A 20471-nucleotide genomic window follows, 5' to 3' on the forward strand; every position below is an offset into this window, starting at 1 on the left:
AAAAAAAAATCCAATGACCTCATCACGACTTGAACCTGCGACCTTCCGGCCTGTAGCATAGTGCCTCAACTAACTACGGTACAAGTGTTTCAATAATATAAAAGAGACTGCATGGACTCTAATTTGATTGACATATATGCTGAGTCGTGAACAACAATAACCATTGGGCCTATGCGATGAAATGTACGAAAATGAGTTTTCCATATACACAGAAACCCAGTGGCTGCCACGCAGCCCGTATTTTCCCGTCACTTATAAATCGTTGTAAGTAATACGGAGATATATAGATAAGACCGCCAGATGGTAGGGACATTTACATATGTTTAATTTGGAATAGCAATCTTAACATTTAAAGTTCTCGCGTGCAAATTCAATAAAATATTGATTTTTTTTACACACTGGTGGATCAGTGGAAGTCTGTCTGTCAGTCTGTCGAAACAAACTTGAGATGGAAATTTTTTATTTCGAAGGCTCCAACTTTTCTTTTTGTGGAGTTCAGAGTACTGAGAACATGAAGCCACGCGTTAATATACTGGAAACTGACACAGAGCCCGTGGGAGTAAACCGAGTGCACAGTGGTAATGACGCAATAATAGCTATCAGTGAAATTTATTGAAGTGTGCCTCCGTGTTTATTCTGTCTGGGGAGGCGAAATCACCGACTCTTATTGCAGCTGGTCTAGTTTTGACCAAAGCGACATGTCTCCATTGTGTGTTTTGTGGTGGCATAGACAAGAGGAAAGAGAGGTCATGTGATTTGGACGAAGTTTGCTTTTAACGACGACCATTTCCGAAAAGATCTCCTCTAGATAACAACACCGCTTAGTGCGTATTATTATTGTTGTTGTTGTTTTTCCAAATGCAGTATCACACTAAACATGTAGCTATCTTTTCAGAACTTATCAAGATATTGTGGTTAGGGTCTATCCTAGTTTGAAATATGTTATTATACACTGTCTAATGAACTTACTTTACCGTAATACAAGTTGATAACTGCACATCCTACAAGAGCAAATATACCCAGTTCGAATCCTCCCCGCGGACCAGCTTCCCGATCAATATTTTTCGTACATTTCTCCCTCCAGTAAAGTACCCGAATGCTACCCTCCAGTTGGCCATGTTCTCTTCTCCCATCCACCCCATCATAACCTTATATAAGTAAGTAAAGGTATCCCTGTAACAGGCCGTGGAGGCCCATAGTGTTGTCAGATGTTGAGGTTCCCATATTTTCTAGACAATCGGCTCATAGATGGCGGCAAGGTTGTCGGCCTTACGCACCGGCCGCCCTTTACCCCCAAGAACATTCAAAGAATATTCCTGATACTCATTTCTACTAGAGGTTGAGTCGACCCCAGGACCATAGTGCTGTTGGAAGGATTAGGTCAATTGAAAAAATCCACCTCATGTAGACTCGAACCTGCGACCATCCGGCTTCTAGCATAGTTCCTCAACTGGGTCGACTCGGAACGGCGGCCACTGACTGACCTATTTTAGCCTGCCCTGGGTGATTATGATGATGGAGAATTTGGTGGAATGAAGATTGGCAGGGGAAACCGAAGTACTCGGAGAAAACAGGACCCAGCGCCACTTTGTACACCACACATCCCACTTGACCAGATCCGGGATCGAACCCGGGCCGCCGCGGTGGGAAGCCAGCTACTAACCGCTTGAGCTATGGCGCGACCCTAACCTCAGAAGTTGATTCAGCGTGGTCAAATGGCGGAATTACCTAATTCCGAGGTAGTTCCAGCCTATATTCAGAACGGTCTATGCCTTGCAGGCGGTGTACACACTGCTGGGAGAGGCACATTCGCGGCTGCAGCAACATGAGGAGGCGGAACGCTGGTACCAGGCGGCCCTCCAAGCGGAGCCGGGACACGTGCCAGCGCACCTTACGTACGGGAGCATGCTGGCCAGGAACGTAAGTGCTTCTTTGTCAACACACAGCAGGCGGCAAGTTCTGGTGTCGTGCTAATTCATCTTGTTTAGTTTACTTCGAACCTGTCTGGGTACGTATCCCTCGATCCCTGCATGGAAGTGCTCGTTTTCATACCTTAACACACGCAACCGTGGCTTCATTCTATAGATTTCCCTCCATGTTAATCCCAATCAAATGCCGCCTAAACAACACACATAACGTCCTTACTGAATGGATCATAAACTGTGGCTTTATACTAAGTTACTTATTAAAATTAAAGTTTTAAAGACTGTTTTTAAGCCTTCCTTTTATGTGGAATCTATACGGGGGAAATTTCCTGAGTGCAATGGACGTTTTCACATTTTCTGTACCTGCTGTTACTTTAAATAAAAAAATCCTAGCTTCATTCCAACTTTCTTCGTCGGTCCAGTTCTGACTTCTCTATAGGCGATCCTCTCCGACACTGTGCTTATATTCGCCAAGTCGAAGTGTAGGCAGTCTACTTTTCCACCAACGCAGTTCTTGCAGGCATCCAAAGGCAACTGCACGGGGGCACTGGTTGAAACCCAACACACTCTGCTACAGTCCAGAGACTGTGAACACTTGCCCAAAAAATTTTACAGTTGAAGCTGAGAGGAAAGCACTGGAACTCCTTGCCAAATATAAAACTCTTCTCCCTACTAACCTAAAACGCAAGCTGACTTCATTGTCATTAAACCTCCACATTTGTATGATCTTCTTAAGATTCACAAACTGGACATTCCTTTGAGAACTCTAATGAGCACGATTGGTTGCCCAGGTCACAAACTGGCTGTATTCCTTCATAAAATACTAAATCCTCTCGCAAGTAAATCAGAGTCTGACAACTGAATACAGTTATAAAAATCTGTAAATTTTCATGGCCTTGATATTCTTGTCATTTTACGTGTTGTTAATCTTTCACTAACGTGCCACATGGGCCGCGCCATAGCTCAAACTGTTAGTCGCTGGCTTCCCACCTCGGCGGCCCGGGTTCGATCCCGGGTCTGGTCAAGTGGAATTTGTGGTGGACAAAGTTGCGCTGGGGCAGGTTTTCTCCGAGTACTTCGGTTTCCCTTGCAAATCTTCATTCCACCAATTGCTCCACAATCACCCTCACCTATCATCTGAGGCTGGTACAATATGCCAGAAGTGGCCGCAGTGCAAGGGACTTAGTCCCACGCCACCAGCAAAAAAAAAAAGTGCCAGATGATAAAGCTCTACAAGTCATGAGAAATACGCTGCATAACGCCAACACGTTGGCGAAGCGGTGTCCAGCTTGTAGGTAAGAAGAAGCCAAAATATAGCTGGGAGTTTATCTCATAATCACTCACTTTCAGGTGAGATGGCGTTGCTGTGGGAAACTGTTGTCAGTCGTTTGCAGCACCTTCACAGGCCATTTTGTGAAACTGGCTCTTGACAGGGCGCTTCACACACTATTTCTGTCGCTTCCGTATATAGAAAATCTTGTGAAGATGGCATAAAGTCAGGGTTTTTGAAAATGAAAGTAACAATAGGTAGGCCTATAAAAAATATGAGGAATCGGCCCATATGACAAGCTCAAAACTTCTGAACAGCCAGCCCAATTCGTAGGCTTCCCGCATGTGAATTTCACTTATCGTGAAGGATGTTAGAGGTTTACAGGAAGTTCGGTAGGATCTGTCACACCCTCCATGAGAATTTTCAGGGCTTCATTTTTGTTCCACACACGGTGCTACCTGTAGGCGGGTGCTCCACAGTGTGAACTCTTCATTTTTTCCTGCGCTGGTTCGGTTAGATGCATTTTTTCACATTTTTTAGTCTTAGTTCTTCCTCATAGGCATTTCTGTAATTCGTATTGTGAATTTCCCGGCTATCTCCCTCTGTTAAATCCTAATACCCGGTGCACATACTGATGTAGGTATAAATTCCTTCTAATGTACCCCACCCTCTCATCTGAACACGGAAAAACACACAATTTTCGAAATTATGTGTTCTTTAAAGAAAGCAGTCTTCTGGGATTTGGCACCGTGTATATGTGGTGTTAACCGACGTTTCGGAGGAACGTATCGCCCCCATCTTCAGGGTAGAAGAAAAAGTATAAGAAATCTGCAAGCGACAACACCGTGAGAAACGGTAAAGCAGACTGTGGAAATATTCCTAGAGAGCTTTCTTCATAGTCACCGCCGTGAAAGCCTCAAATCTTACATATGTGTTCTTTAGATTAATAGAGACAGAGGAAAGTCCACAAGTTCAGTAATCCCAAGTTCTGAATTGCTGTTTTGCTTTCCTCTTTTTTTGGATTGGGAGACAAAATATCATACCTGTGATATTGGATTTGAGTTACTCGCAGCAATGGCTATGAAGAGTTGCACATCCTGGGATATAATGTCGTGTAGTAAGCTGAATGTTCACCGATATTTTGGAGGAAAATATAGCCTCCATCATCAAGGTTGAAAGAGAAACTAAGCAGAAACCGGAATGCAACAGGTAGCAGCTACTTTCAGCATGCTGGATTCGTAGCTCGGTTAGTTTGTCTTGACTTTCAGCACACTACACAGCGCTGTATCCCAGAAGACTTACTTAATTACTTACTTACTCATGGAGCTGAGCCCTTCTGGAGGAGCCGCCAATTCTGCAGCTACTCAAGAATTTCCCAGCATTTTATGGAACCAGAAGGTTCATTACCGTGTTCACAAGGGCCCTCCACTGGTCCCTATCCTGAGCCAGATCTATCCAATCCATACCATCCCATCCTATCTCTCTGAGATCCAGTCTAATATTGTCCGCCCACCCACGCCTTGGTCTTCCCAGTGGTCTCTTTCCTGCTGGCTTTCCCACCAATATCCTATACGCATTCCTCGCCTCCCCTATTCGTGCTACATGACCTGCCCAACTCATCCTCCTTGACTTGATCATTCTAATTATACTTGGAGAAGAGTACAAGTTATAAAGCTCCTCATTATGCAGTTTCCTCCAACCTCCTGTCACTTCATCCCTCTTCGGTCCAAATATTCTCCTCAACACCCTGTTCTCAAACACCCTCAGTCTATGTTCCTCCCTTAATATCAAGACAAACTTTCACACCTATACAGAACCACAGGCAAAATTATAGTACAGTACTCTTAATTGGTTGTCATATTTCCGTGTAATATTTGAGTGATGTTGAATGTTAAAGACATCTGAAAACAAATGTAGGAATGTATGCAGACATCTCACCCTTCGGCTTTGTCAGTGCACTGATATGACATGTGTTGTGTGTGCAGAAGAGCCGGGCACTCGAAGCCGAGCAGTGGTTCCAGAGGGCCACCGAACTGGCGCCAAACGACCCGACAGTCTTCAAGCATTTCGGTAAGATACAGCACTTATACGAGCATACACCATATTGTGATTTACTGTATACACGCATCATCCTGGAAACCAGTGTCATGCAAACGTTTGCATGGGAGGAGACTGTGTCATTGAATGAGTGCAAGAACCAGGAATATATTTTAACATGCGTTCTTCGTAATTCAGCGTACGATATTGGTAATATTGTCCATTAGTACTATTGAGTACTTCACACAGAACCAGTCACTTCAGGCCCACTCACACTACAAGCATACTTCACAGCGTAAAAATTGTGCCATTCTATTTTACTATGTACTTATTCAACGTGACACAAAGTGTTTCAAATAAACGCTGCAGGTAGTGTGATCAATATCATACACTCTTCAGACTCACTAAGTTTCTGTGAATTATCTTCACTGTTTGAATCCTGTTGTGTATTATTAAGAGGGTTTAATGTGTCTGTCAACACAACGCTTTGTAAGTAAATAAGACTAATATTAACGCGTTAATATTGTTTTATTTTCTACATCACTACAGGTTTCCGTCGGTGTAATTATCATCAGGTGGTTGTAAATATAAACATATCATTTAAAACTACCAACACACTACAGTCGTGTTACAAGGGACAGTTAAATGTATCTTTCTTATCGTTTTACGTTTTCACGTTCTGTTCGGAACTCTGTTACCAACTGGAGGTACTCGAAACACTGCCGCCTTCACTGAAGCAAGGTCACATTCAACACTTTCTGTCAACTTACATCAGTTAGTTTACTCGCGTTTCATTCTTCAGTTGCTTACAGTTTAGAAGATGCTCAAACTGTAATAAATTTGCACATTTTGAAGGGTTGAGGTTGCAGGACCTCTCCCTCAAAGTTGGCAAAAACAGGAAAGTTTGTTTCATATTTTCTCCTCTCCACAGCGTCCAGACCGGCCCTGGGGCCCACCCAAACTCCTATCCAATGGGTAACGAGGGCTCTTTCGCCAGGGATAAAGTGGCCGGGTCGTGAAGCTAACCACGCACCTGCAACTAGTGCCAGGGACAAGAAAACGTGGATCTATCCATTCCCCTATACGCCTTCATGGCGTAGTGCTTAATTAGTTACCCCCTAGAATAAGGACAAAGTTACCTTTTACGCTGTGGAAAACTGGATGACGTTTTAAGTCACCATAGCCACCATGAGACCCGAAACGTCCCCCCAAAATACTTTTGTGTTTTTTTCCCCAAATTCCAAGTTGGTACTCGTCACTTTCAATAAAGAGCGAAACCCACATTTTCTGTAAGATCTCTCGCAAGAGGAACTACTCGTGAACTAATTCTGGTTCTGGGGTAGCTCTCACGTCGATTCCGCCTTCACACGGAATTACTACTCTGTCCCCGCTACAGACTCTCGCCCGACTTCTCCGTTATTCTGGCAGCACATTATTCGGCACGGACCCCATAGAAAACACCCTCCTCTGTTGTACTAAAACGCAATTGCCAAGCAACGTGTTATAACGATGTATTCTCGATTATTGTCTGTATTCGTTACTGTGAGAATGTTTACGGGGTCGTTGCCTAGCAATGATGACATTTCTCTATTGGAATCTGACCCTGTGTTTTTTGCAAGAACGTGTGGTCTGTAGGTGGCCAACAAAGTTTCGCAGGAACCTGCTGTCTCCGTCTTCACAGTAGACGTTTTCTGTCTTAAAGATGGAAGCAGCAGAATCCTCCCAGATATTATATCTACGTACCAGACTACACGACCAAACAACCCAAAACATCAGAATCCAAGTACTCGCTGCCCTGACAATTTCAAACCTCTTTGAGTCACATCCTTTCTCTAACGCTTGTTGCCTCACACCTGTTAAACAGCTCTGCCGTGGCTTCACTTCCTCAAGAGCTCTGTAACAACTTGGCGCAATGAAAGCGCAGTGAATAAAGCCACTTCTGTTTCAAGCCTACCTGATTAATGATTGTCAGCGAATTTAATTTTTGTCAGTATAGTCCCACAATAATTCCTCGTTACCTTATTAACACGTATAGTATATATCACATTAAAATTTCCTTCTGCAGGAAGTACAAGCATTTATTTAAAGAACAAGAAAATGAAAACTCGAGCAGGATGCAAGTGTACTTCAAACTGGGGTACAGATTTCTTTCCTTGGTTTCAAATTCGGACTACTGGTTTAGTTAGTTCTACACGCTTATGTGCAACAATTTATTTAAACTTAATAAAAGATAGTCACTTTAAGAATTTTCACATGTCTCGACCGAAATGGTCATCATCAGGTGTTGAGGAAACTGCTGTCTTTCTGCGATGATGTTTATTTACTGATATTTGGTTCCCCTGGTGCGCATGTGCGTGTGTAACTAGTACAAATTCTTCTATTAGTATTTATGTTTGCGAAGTTTTTTTGTATACTTTTACTTGTTTGAGTACATACATTCTTCCTTGATGTCATGTCGTGTTAAAAGTTCAACAGAATGCTACAGTATAATATTTTGACTACTACACTGAAGCGAATACATTTTATAAATATTTTTATTGTCATAATCATCAGTTATATCGAAACGAAGATATTTATAAGTTATAAATTACTGTAACTCTGTAATCATTGACTGTGACAAGACAGCCATCTCTACCACACGAATTATTACATGCGCTATAGAGCAAATTTGCAGGCTGTGTTGTGGAACTGCTGTTGCATGTCGAGTTCACAGTTTTTCTTGCCGAATTATTTCCATTGAGGCACGTGTTTCTCCCGCCTTCCTCTCAGTTTCAAGTGATATATTTCCTGTTGATACAGCTGAAGATTTTCCTGTAGGCGATCTGTTAGTGATAATGCGACTACGTCTCAAATTTCCAATCATCTCTCTTATTTATTTTTACCCAAGGTGAGGCGATTTAGTATGTTCAAACTGTTTACGCAACGGTACAGCAGTTCGTAACCTTTGTCTGCTTCTTCTGTTTCCAGAGTGCGAGGTACAGTTCTGTGTGTCCAAATTTATTTTCATGCTACCAAGTAGATTGTCTCAAAGGGTGATTTGTGGCCGGGAGGTGCCAGGTTAGATTCTTGATCGGCACATCGTATGTCCATACCGAGGTTACTGATCGTTTCACGGAGCCCTTCTGGACTAATTCCGCTACAGTGCTCGAAAATAGGTTATTACCACATTCCTCCATGTCCTTACCGATCCACTGTTCACAGTCATCGAATTATTGAAAGTTACAGCATCCGATATATTAATTAAAAAAACTAAACTCCGTTGCCTGTAGTCCGCAAGCTAACTATACCGACCGAGTGACCGCCTCTTGTCAGCGAAGTTAGTTCCAACTTTAACGGATAGATGGCGTCGTGTGGTCAGCGTAAAGAATCCCCACGGCCATTAATTTCGGTTTTCTAGACCGAAGCCGCTACAAGTAGCTCCTCAATTTTGCTCACGAGGCCGAGTGGACCTAATTCCAGACCGACTACTTCTCAGAAAATCTGGTAGCGCCGGGAATCGAACACCTGACCTCTGGACCATAGCCAGGAACTCTTCACCACTAGATCACAGAGGCGGTCAGTATATATTCACGCAAAGGTAAAAACATAGTTACGTCAGATATTCTAAAAAGTTAATTATGGTTCTTTATCTTACTTCTCACGTCTGTGCTATGTTCTCTATTCGTACTACTCGTTTGCTCCATCAAAACAACAGCAAGACCTATGTCTGTGCCTTCCTTCTTTATTCTGCCCGTCAAATTCTCTATCCCATAAAACTAGATTCACAATAAAGTTGCTCGTCTTGAAACAGAGACATGAAGACAACAGGAAATTGTCACGCTGAAATCGCGTTGCAGTAAGGCGCTGAGAATCAGCTGAATTCGAACTTCTGTGGTGCGATATCTGCAGGCTCTTCCATCAATCAGGGTACACCTGTGCGAGACAGCTGTCACTCATCAGGATGGCATGTATGCACTGGAACATTGCCATTAATGAAGTGAAATGCGTGTCGCCCTCCGACCAATGGATTGACAAATGAGAAATCCTATGGCTTCTTTATGAATGATTAACTGTCGCCACTGCAGTTCCCTGTATTCAACCTGGCGGTATCAAACCTTGCTCTGTCTGTTTTCTGTTGGCTATTTTTCGATGCTGTCAGTATCCAGACTTTCTTTTAGTAATATTCATGTTCATTCCAAAAACTGAAAATCAGACGGTGGAAAGCGACATGGTTGGATTTTTCACTGCTCTGAAGGCACGAAGTATGAGACACCTCTTAACACCAGAAACAAATAAGAGATAAATTTATGCCTGCACGAGCATTCCTATTTTCGAACTGTAAAGACACATATGAGACTGGCTGCGCAGATGAATACACTCCGATATGGACAAAATGCTTATAATGAATTTCGCAACGGCAGAATACAGTTCGAGTTTCTCCCTCGCACCTATAACGGCAGAATACAGTTCGAGTTTCTCCCTCGCACCTATAACGGCAGAATACAGTTCGAGTTTCTCCCTCGCACCTATAACGGCAGAATACAGTTCGAGTTTCTCCCTCGCACCTATAACGGCAGAATACAGTTCGAATTTCTCCCTCGCACCTATAACGGGAGAATACAGTTCGAGTTTCTCCCTCGCACCTATAACGGGAGAATACAGTTCGAGTTTCTTCCTCGCACCTATAACGGCAGAATACAGTTCGAATTTCTCCCTCGCACCTATAACGGGAGAATACAGTTCGAGTTTCTCCCTCGCACCTATAACGGGAGAATACAGTTCGAGTTTCTTCCTCGCACCTATAACGGCAGAATACAGTTCGAATTTCTCCCTCGCACCTATAACGGGAGAATACAGTTCGAGTTTCTCCCTCGCACCTATAACGGGAGAATACAGTTCGAGTTTCTTCCTCGCACCTATAACGGCAGAATACAGTTCGAATTTCTCCCTCGCACCTATAACGGGAGAATACAGTTCGAGTTTCTCCCTCGCACCTATAACGGGAGAATACAGTTCGAGTTTCTTCCTCGCACCTATAACGGCAGAATACAGTTCGAATTTCTCCCTCGCACCTATAACGGGAGAATACAGTTCGAGTTTCTCCCTCGCACCTATAACGGGAGAATACAGTTCGAGTTTCTTCCTTGCACCTATAACGGCAGAATACTGTTTGAATTTCTCCCTCGCACCTATAACGGGAGAATACAGTTCGAGTTTCTCCCTCGCACCTATAACGGGAGAATACAGTTCGAGTTTCTTCCTCGCACCTATAACGGCAGAATACAGTTCGAATTTCTCCCTCGCACCTATAACGGGAGAATACAGTTCGAGTTTCTCCCTCGCACCTATAACGGGAGAATACAGTTCGAGTTTCTTCCTCGCACCTATAACGGCAGAATACAGTTCGAATTTCTCCCTCGCACCTATAACGGGAGAATACAGTTCGAGTTTCTTCCTCGCACCTATAACGGCAGAATACAGTTCGAATTTCTCCCTCGCACCTATAACGGGAGAATACAGTTCGAGTTTCTCCCTCGCACCTATAACGGGAGAATACAGTTCGAGTTTCTTCCTCGCACCTATAACGGCAGAATACTGTTTGAATTTCTCCCTCGCACCTATAACGGGAGAATACAGTTCGAGTTTCTTCCTTGCACCTATAACGGCAGAATACAGTTCGAATTTCTCCCTCGCACCTATAGCGGCAGAATACAGGTCGAGTTTCTCCCTCGCACCTATAACGGCAGAATACAGGTCGAATTTCTCCCTCGCACCTATAGCGGCAGAATACAGGTCGAGTTTCTCCCTCGCACCTATAACGGCAGAATACAGGTCGAGTTTCTCCCTCGCACCTATAACGGCAGAATAGGGGTTGCGTTTCCCCCCATATCCAACAACGATCGCAACGCCTTTCTTATAGATAAAGTAAGGAAATAAGTCGGCTTCGGCTCAATCCCACGTAGGGTTTAAAGTGGGGTAGGTCCTCTACCAACACTCCAAATTTTTTAGAGTAAGGTGCAACGGTGTGGAAATATATAAAGAACCAACACACACACACACTTCTTTATATACAGAGAGCAAATCTAATCGTGCCGATTCACAGAAAAAGAAAAATATCTTGTTAAGCCTAAACAAGGAGCTCTGCTGATTCGTCTCGGCCAGAATAAGTTCAAAAGTTCTACCGAAATTTCCTACCGATTTACCTCTCTATAAGTTAGACTATGTAGTACGTTTCTCTCCAGTCATGCGTATTTCTTTGAATTTTTTAAGCATTGTCATTTGTGGCAGTTCACTTTGACAGTTCTGGCGGTTTCTGAAATTTTTCGCTGAATGTATGTCATCTGTTGATGCAAGGGAAAGACTGACAAGGAGCATTCAGAAAAAAAAAGATTACTGTGTACAATATTTCAAGAAGCGTACAAGTTGTATCAATCTCGTAAATAAGTTGTCACTCCCATTAACTAAAGCTAATCTGACCTCGCGTACCGATATTACCATGTGACCAGGTTAGCAGGAACCACGAGAATCGCTGAGGGGTGTCACATGCCTGTGTGGCAGAATAAAACTGTCCAAAAGAAAGGCAACCAGACAGGGCAGCCAGCATGTTCGTTATTGTATAGGCATAAGTTACAATCTCACTGTAATTAACTGATACACTGTGACACTGCACTTGTTCACATTCGTTGCTGTTTTACCATTAAATTCAGTGCGGTGTTATATCTTGCTGACGATACAATCGCTGATTCTTTACAACAACTGTCAAGAACCACCCTTTCCGACGACTGCCTACTCCTAACGCCCCTTCTAAAATGGTGTCACATTGGACAGTAGCAGTTTCCATTGGCCAGAAGGCTCGTAAGTCCCCACTCATGTAGCCTAGTTTTGTTTTCTTGAAGTGGGGTGAGACTGAGACCTCTCGGTACGTCGACAACTAACTGACCTAATGTATAAGCCCCGGATGATAGATGATAAGTGTGGAGCAGTCGGTGGAATGAGAATTAGCAGGGGAAACCGAAGTATTCGGAGAAAATCTGCCCCAATGCCACTTTGTCGACCAGAAATCCTACATGACCTGACTTTGGCTCGAACCCGGGCCGCAGCGGTGGAAAGGCGACGACTAACGGCGTGAGCTATGACACGGCCTCTTATGTGGCCTAGCAGCACACTTTTAAACCCAATCAGAAGCAACTACCGTTAAGATATCATCAACTGTTCTGTTACATGCATTATGTCATGTAAAACAAATTCCGTGGTTTTAGCCCGCAAGTGAACTATACGGACCGAGCGACCGCCACTTGTCGGCGAAGTTTGTGCCAACTTTAGCGGATAGAGGGTATTTCGTGGTCAGCGCAACGAACCTCCACGGCCATTAATTTCGGTTTTCTAGACCGGAGCCGCTATTTCCTTGAAATAGCTCCTCGATTATCCTCACGAGGCTGAGTGGACCTCGTTCCAGACCCACTACTTCTCAGAAATTTTGATAGCGCCGGGAATCGAACCCGGATCTCTCGATCTGTACCCAGGAATAGCCTCAAGTCCAAGAAACTAATGCCACCACACCTCGGAACGAAGAACTGATAACGCCTGGGGAAAGGCATTTTATAGTACACCGAGTCCATTGTTTAGATGGTAATGGACAACTGGAAACGTTATGGCAGGAAGCCATTATATCTAAAGCAAGGCACCGCAGGTTGGACACACGAATATGGACAACTTTTGGACTGTTGAAAAATACGTAATTATTTTTCTTCTTAATGTTTCTTCATAAAAGTAAATGTAGGCCTTTATGTAAATATATAAGTAGGCGTTTATAAGGTGCTTGTCCTTGAACAAAATGTATATTTACATTTGATCAACGAAATCTAATAATGAACAAGATTAACATTATTGTAAAATACATGAAATTTATCCATGATATGTATACAGTTGCCGTCTTGTAGTGCATTCAATTTCACCTATTACTTCACGACATGTTTCGGCACCATAGTGCCATCATCAGGTGCCCTAATTACGCTAATCCATTGCATTGCTTGCCCTCATATATCTTCACAACACCATTTAAAAAGTATTTTAAAAGTGCGTATTTGTCAACTACAATAAATTTACACTCACTAAAACTTGTTAAGATTATTCATCTTGTGTGTCCTAATTAAAACTTGAAATTTAAATGTCACCAGTATTCTTTCATCCAGACGAGCGGAGATACGACAGCCGCAACGTAACTGGCACTTGTACTGAAAGTGTTTTCAGTCTCCGCTGTAGAAATTAGGCCCGCTGTGGACTGTGCACTTACTCAGACACTTCTTCTCAATGGTTAGGAACTTTAGAACGTGTAAGTGCCAGCCGGCGTCGGAAATAATTGGGAGAATAAACTCCATAGAATCACACAAAGGTTTGTCGAATTATTCTAGAAGTGGTTTTCCTAGCGAACTTATCATCGGAAACACGTAATTTCTCAAGAGCTTAAATGTTTTCTGTTCTGTATATACCACATCCGTTTGTCTCTCTAACAAACTCAGCCGTATTTACTCAAGGTACAATAACATTTTGAGGTACGGCAAACCGCTGTGCTCTGCTTCGAGTGTACTTCAAGCCCGAGTTCTGCCATAAATGTCGGTATTGCCAAGGGAGTGTCACATGAGTGGGGTCGTAATATGAAAAACAAATACAAAACTATTATCACCAGAGAGTGTCGTTTGTTTAATGTCGAATTCCTACAAAAGTTCGTTGCGCTGCTACTGCCCACGTCAAGGAACAATGGCTGTATTGGCATGAAACAATTTCGTCTCTAGGTCCACCATCAACAAATTTTGTATATGACTTTTATTCATTTGGGTTCAGGTTAGTGTTCCACACTGTTTTTAGTTTTCTTTAACAAATCGGTCTAATGCCATCAGAATAGTCCACGATTTATTTCTTCCGTCTTCCGGTGCATACACTCATCTATCCCCTCTTCTCACTCGCACTACATGTTTCGGCACAAAAGTGCCATCTTCAGGTGCTGATTCAATCTACGCCAAACTAGTTCATTGCATGCCTTCTCTTAATGTTAAAATAACTAAAATATATATTTATCATATATATTGATAAACGTTGAGTGTTAAAATATTAAAATTGTACAGGATATTTCATTCCTACGTCGTATTTCACTACGCGAGTCACGTTTATTCTCTTCTGTTGGAGCACTCTTTCACTATCGTGTGTGTATTGTGCTCTGTGTTGCGTCTTGCTCCTGTGACTGCGTGTGTTATACTGCTGGGCCTGCTCATGGACTTAAATCAGTGCAACAGGACGCTAAAATATAACGCCATCAGAATATTTTGAAGGAGACTAGGACATTTCTCTTCTTTTATCATTCATTATTGCAGTCCACATCACATAAATTCTTCTTTTTTCTTGATGGATTCGGCTCTCAGACCAGTTCCTTTTAAGAATTAAGACCGAATTCTGAAATTTGATTCTTGCAGACAGTCGGCAAAGTAAACAAGTAAGTAACGGTATCCCTGTAACAAGTCGTGGAGGCCCATACAATTGTGAGATGTTGAGGTTCCCACATTTTCTAGACAATCAGCTCATAGATGGCGGTAAGGTTGTCAGCCTTACGCGCCGGCCGCCCTTTACCTCCAAGAATATTCCTGGTACTCATTTCTGTTAGAGGCTGAGTCGACCCAGGGCCATAGTGCGGCTGGAAGGAGTAGGTCAATTGAAAAAATCCACCTCATCGGATTCGATCCCGCGACCTTCCGGCTTGTATCATAGTGCCTCAATCAATTACGGTACCGCGTGCTCCCACAGACAGTCGGTAACTCCTTAAAGGGGTGGTCATCCCGTCGCAAGGTCGCTGCCTACACAGAATAAACGCAGACTCGAATTGGATTTGAAACCACGATCTCAGTGTTTGAGCGGGCGAAGACATCGCGCAACCAGTATGATAGGCATGTTACATAAGTTGGGAAGTGAAAACCCGCCTGTAAACGAGAGGACGGACAAGAGGTATTGGATTCTAACCGACATAAATCGGTTCTCTTGCATGACATTCCCGCAGGTTCTCTCAGTTCTCCGAGATAATGCTTTGCAGTAGATAACAGAAATCGCAGTCTCTTATTTGAATCCTCGTAGCCGTAACAGACGCATTTTGAGGTATAAAAAATATCTCCACCTCAAAATTTTTCTGCTGAGACGGTGTCATGGTTGAATTCAGACCATTGTGGGCCTGTTACATTTGTGTGAGGATCATTACGATCTCAGCGTCGTGGGTGACTTCTTCTCTTCAGTCGTTCGCCACAACTAACGCCACCCCCACCACCACCACCACTCTCATCAGCAATAAGGCTGACACTTTTTCCACCATAAACAATATTTTTACTTCCACATCTATCAGCATCTCCTCCAGTTACATCATTCTGACCCCCGTTCATCCTATCACACTAACAACATTACTATGATTTGTAGGATATGTGGGAGTCCGTTGAAAATCAACCGATGTTTCGGAGGAACATATCGCCTCCATCTAGAGGGTAGAAGAATAAGCCGAGACCTGCTTGCATGCTGGTTTCTTGTTCGGCTTATTCTTCCATCCTGAAGATGGAGGCGATATGTTCCTCCGAATGGTAGTTTGACTTTTAATGGACTACAAGGCGCTACATCCCAGAAGATAGTACTCCTCCGAATCATCGTTTCATTTTATGTGTATTTGTTTTGCATAAAGAAACAAGGATTCGCGGAATATTTCAGTCTTTAAAATCATGACTGCCATTTTACTTGAAAGCGTAATTAATTTCTACAGGCGTAAAATGGTGCTACAGCGCCACCCGAAGAAGCCGTGAGGGAGAGGGGAACTAAAGCTAGCCTTATGGTGAAGATTCGGTTTACAGATCCCGCTACACAATGAAGAGTTTGAGAAATATGTCGCCAAATTGATTTGGTTATAAATACCATAAGAATGACGCGAATGAGGAACGGGGTTTCAGTCTCTTGTACCTTAGTTTATGTCATTTAGAGTTATATTCTTCTTACGGCCTCCAGTCCACGTAAATTCCAACACATTCACGCACCTTTAACTGCAACTCTCGATTCTGTTTGACGTGGCCCGCCAACACGTGCTGGTGCCTCGTGTTGTTTGTCATCTCCACTTTAAGACAGACAACAGACGGAGTTTTCCACATCGTTGGACCGAAGGATGTAAGTAGCAGTGAAGGGTCGCCTTGGAATGGCCTTACGTTCATCTAACTGGCTAATTTTTGTGCCAGGAAACACGCAGACACGTAAAGGTATGATTCGCAAGAATCGATTAGAACAGCACGACTCAAGCCGCAGCGGCTGTAGGATTGCACCATTCATAAGACGCGGCTGTAATCGGGTAGATTTGGTGCGGTTGGCGTAATTACGTACTTCCCGATAGTGAGAGGGAAACACATGGATAAAAGCGGTGCTCTTCGTCTACTGATGCTCGAAGAGGAGGAAGACGATGAAATTTTGCATCTGATATTGAACGAGAATTGAGGAAATACGTGTAGATCTGTGCATGACATGTTCAAAGCAAGATTGGAGGAGGGATTAAATACCATCCTAATTAATAGGCACCTAATGAAGGATGAATGTGCCACTAATTCAATTAAAACAATGTCTTCTGTGCTTGAAAATGCCATTGTTGTATCCTCTCGAAGCGATACGGTCCATGAGACTGTGCGGCTATACTGGTCTTGTAGGCAGTCGACCAGAGACGCTGCGGTTGAATAATTTCCTACTGCGCATGTGCAGACCGCCGCATCGCCAGACGCAAGAGACGCTTCTTGCGAATTATACCTTAAAACAGGATCAGCAGCGGCAAGATGTCTCGCGGAAGATCGAGCAGGTTTCCCACATATACAAATACTTCCTTGGCAATCTCAATTTGCTTGTCAGATTCCCCTGGACACAATTTTAATGTTGCTATTCCGTGGGATGAAATCCCCTCCCCCTCGTTTGAACACAGACCGAACTCCATTTTGTGCTTATGTTGCAGGTCAGTTCCTTACAGAGCTGGAACGTCACGCGGAGGCGGCTGCGCAATACGTGCGGGCAGTGGAACTAGCGCCTGCGCAGTACGATCTTGTGCTGAGTGCGGCCACAGCGTTGAGGCATGCCGGCCACAAGCAGCGTGCAGAACAATTTTATCGACGAGCAGCTGAGCTCAAGCCTCAGGTATACCTCACATAACGAGTCATGGGATGCACTCAGAATTCTGTTCTTTTGGACGGGGTCACAACATGGACGTGTCCGTTTGAGGGAATGATGGGCACAGAGACGGATCATATCGGTCTTGCTTGGCTTCGTGCACACCAAATCGGCTGGTAGAGGCATTCCATCACACTACGGCTTTACCTCGCATCGATGCCGTTTAATTGTTAAGAAAACTCCGTGGCCTGTATTCCGCAAGCGAACTATACCGACCGAGCAACCGCCGCTTGTCGGCGAAGTTAGTGCCAACTTTTGCGGATAGAGGGTGTCACGTAGTCAGAGCAACGAATCCCCACGGCCGTTAATTTCGGTTTTCTAGACAGGTGACGTTACTTTTCCATTGAAGTAGCTCATCAGTTATGCTCACGAGGCTGAGTGGACCCCGTTCCAGACTCACTACTTCTCATACCTCGTTGTTTACACGTTAACAGGAATATTCACATTTGTTAGAAATATATCTAAAGGCATGTAAACAGTATTTAAACATACGCTTCATATCTTTAAGAAACCAAACTGAATTCTGTTTACAGACAAAGGTTGCCTCGTGCTGGTAAGAGCATAGATTTTTACATTTAATGCAAGTAAAAAAAAATACTATGAGATTCAGATATTTGCATAGAATTTAAAGTGTAAGGAAGGGAAGAAATGTTTTCTTACACTGGTCTGAGCGGCCTCCGTAGTCTAGAGGTAACGTTCCCACCTCATGACTCGTGGTACGCGGGTTCAAACACGGCGGAGGTCGTGAATTTTTAAGGGCGGAAAAATTCAGGGAACAAGTCCTCCGGGAGGGACTTTAAGCCTTAGGTCCCGTGTCGTAGCTTTACGGCACGTAAAAGAACCTCATATCTCCAAAGGAGGTAACTGAGCCAAATTCAAGGAACAACAGTAGTCTCTAACGCCTCTGATAGATGGCGGAAGCATTATAGATACCGCCAAGCCAGTAGAGGCTGAACTCGCTGGCTCGGTCGGGACTGATGGTACGCACCAATATCGGTAGGGTATAGAGACTGGCAGAATATCATAGAGGGAAGCGCAACGGACCAATACTGGTCTAAGTGCATGGGGAAACCCACCCTCTCCAATAACTAACTAACTAACTAACTAAACTGGTCTGAAAGAAGGCTGAAAAGCATTTCAGCGGTTTGGTAATAATAGCCCAACTGAAGTGAGTATTTTGGGGCCAAGAGAACGGCGAATTGCATAAACCAAATACAGTCTAGAGATCTGCCTGACCGTGCTGTGCCCTTGCTCATCTTGCTTTCAGGAAGCGAGGAGTCACCTGAACCTGGGTGCCATGTTGCATCTGAACGGGAAATTCATGGAGGCAGCGAGCTGCTACAGAGAAGCACTACGCCTTCAGCCAGATGACGTCACTACACTGACAAATCTGCATAAGCTCTATAACTTGCTGGGCAAGAGAGGGACAACGTGACGTCACACCTCCAACCCTACAGCACCCCCCGACTGAGTAGTCACTGGGCGGTGGCGCGAAATAATTATTGATTCACTTAATGGAACAATTACACAATTCGTGTATCGTTGATCTCTTTGTTAATTCCTTGCCCTAAAGCTCGGAATAAATAAGCCTACATGAACTGGAAGACTCATCCAACAGACGTAAAATCAACTAACTCAACTTTCAGCATTAAGAATTGTTCTGCTGCGACTGGACAATTCTTTAAAACAGTTTGCTTGTCTCCCTAATAATTTTGCACTGTACACCTTTAAATTAACGGTAAGGAATGACTACGTTTACGTCAAGTTGATTTGATAAAGTATGTCTTATTACACTCGGACTGCTCTCCACGTGGGTAATGTGTCCCTTTCTTGGAAGAGCAAGGAAACCGAGCAGAGGCTGTGCGAATTGGTGTGTACGTCATTCCTACAAGTTTCACACGCCAGAAACACTGGAAAATATTACACACCTAAAGTATACAGAAGAAAAGAAAATTAAGAAGATTAACAAACAGCAAACTTTAAGTTTGCAGTTGGAGGAAGACGGTGACCTTGGCAATATTATTTTGATATTTTTAAATATATCTTCCCATTAAATGAAGTTTACGGAATATATATTGTATAAACTTACATTTCTCTTATGTTTTATCTTCATCGCAAACAAAGAATCTCGAAATGTTTCCTCACGGAAGCCCATGATATCAAAACTTTTTCATACATAATTTTTGGTCTTATTTTTTGTGTATTACGTTCTCGTAATTTTTCTAAAAGTCTTAGAACTGCGAACAAGATCTAATCAAGAGTTTTGTAATAGTCCCGTTTTATTGTTCTAATAGTATCAATTTTAATTCGCCAATAAGAAACAACGCGAAAAAAAAGGATAAAATAGATGGAAAAACGTTTTCTTATACGAAGTGAAAACTTGATCACTTGAGGCATAATTTTGTTCCGAAGCGTTCTTATGCCTCATTGTAGACATTCTTACAGAGTTCTAAGGGCAAATATGGATTCATGTCAGTACGGAGAGGAAACTTAAATTGCAGATCGGGAGACGCAGTAGTAAGCAGACAACTAAGTACATTTTACAAGGTAATGAAAGCAGGATTAATTGTGTCATGTTTTTGGATAAAATATGTTTAAAAAGTTTAATTATTACGAAGTCGTACTTTTATATCAGCGTACTGTGTGTGGTTCCAACGTTCGAGACCTGCATCCGGTGGTGTTGCGAGTCAGCAAAAAATCACGCATGCGCATGAAAGTCCCTTCTACCACTACGCTCAGTTTCCCCACCTCTTTGGCCATTACTTACAGCGGAAAAAAATAAAGTCGGATACTTTTTGGACATTATTTAATTTCTTCGGTTATATTGTTGGACCCAATAGATAGAGCTAGTCCTTATCTCCGGACACCTGTGCCAACACAAGAGAGGACACACAAGTGAAGCACAGCACAAACCATCAGCAAGATTTAAGACAAAACGTTAAGAACTCCACGTGTATGGAGCCTAGCACCAGAGATCTATCACAATAAGTCATCACTGGATATATGAATTCTCCGTATTATACTAACACAAGAAACATACATTT

General features: G+C 43.2%; 1 protein-coding gene across 1 annotated transcript in view; it reads left to right on the top strand.

Moving 5' to 3' along the window:
- LOC111868841 (protein O-mannosyl-transferase TMTC2) overlaps positions 1–20177 on the top strand; it is a 76771-nt gene extending 56594 nt beyond the window's left edge. Inside the window, exons 5-8 of the mRNA XM_033753188.1 lie at positions 1780–1920; positions 5181–5265; positions 17216–17394; positions 18695–20177. Coding sequence (XP_033609079.1) covers positions 1780–1920; positions 5181–5265; positions 17216–17394; positions 18695–18862 — 573 coding nt within the window. The 3' untranslated portion in view covers positions 18863–20177. The remainder of the gene's footprint in view (positions 1–1779; positions 1921–5180; positions 5266–17215; positions 17395–18694) is intronic.
- Positions 20178–20471: the final 294 nt, after the last annotated feature.

The sequence above is a fragment of the Cryptotermes secundus genome, unplaced genomic scaffold (assembly GCF_002891405.2).
Source record: "Cryptotermes secundus unplaced genomic scaffold, Csec_1.0 scaffold310, whole genome shotgun sequence".
NCBI lineage: Eukaryota > Metazoa > Arthropoda > Insecta > Blattodea > Kalotermitidae > Cryptotermes > Cryptotermes secundus.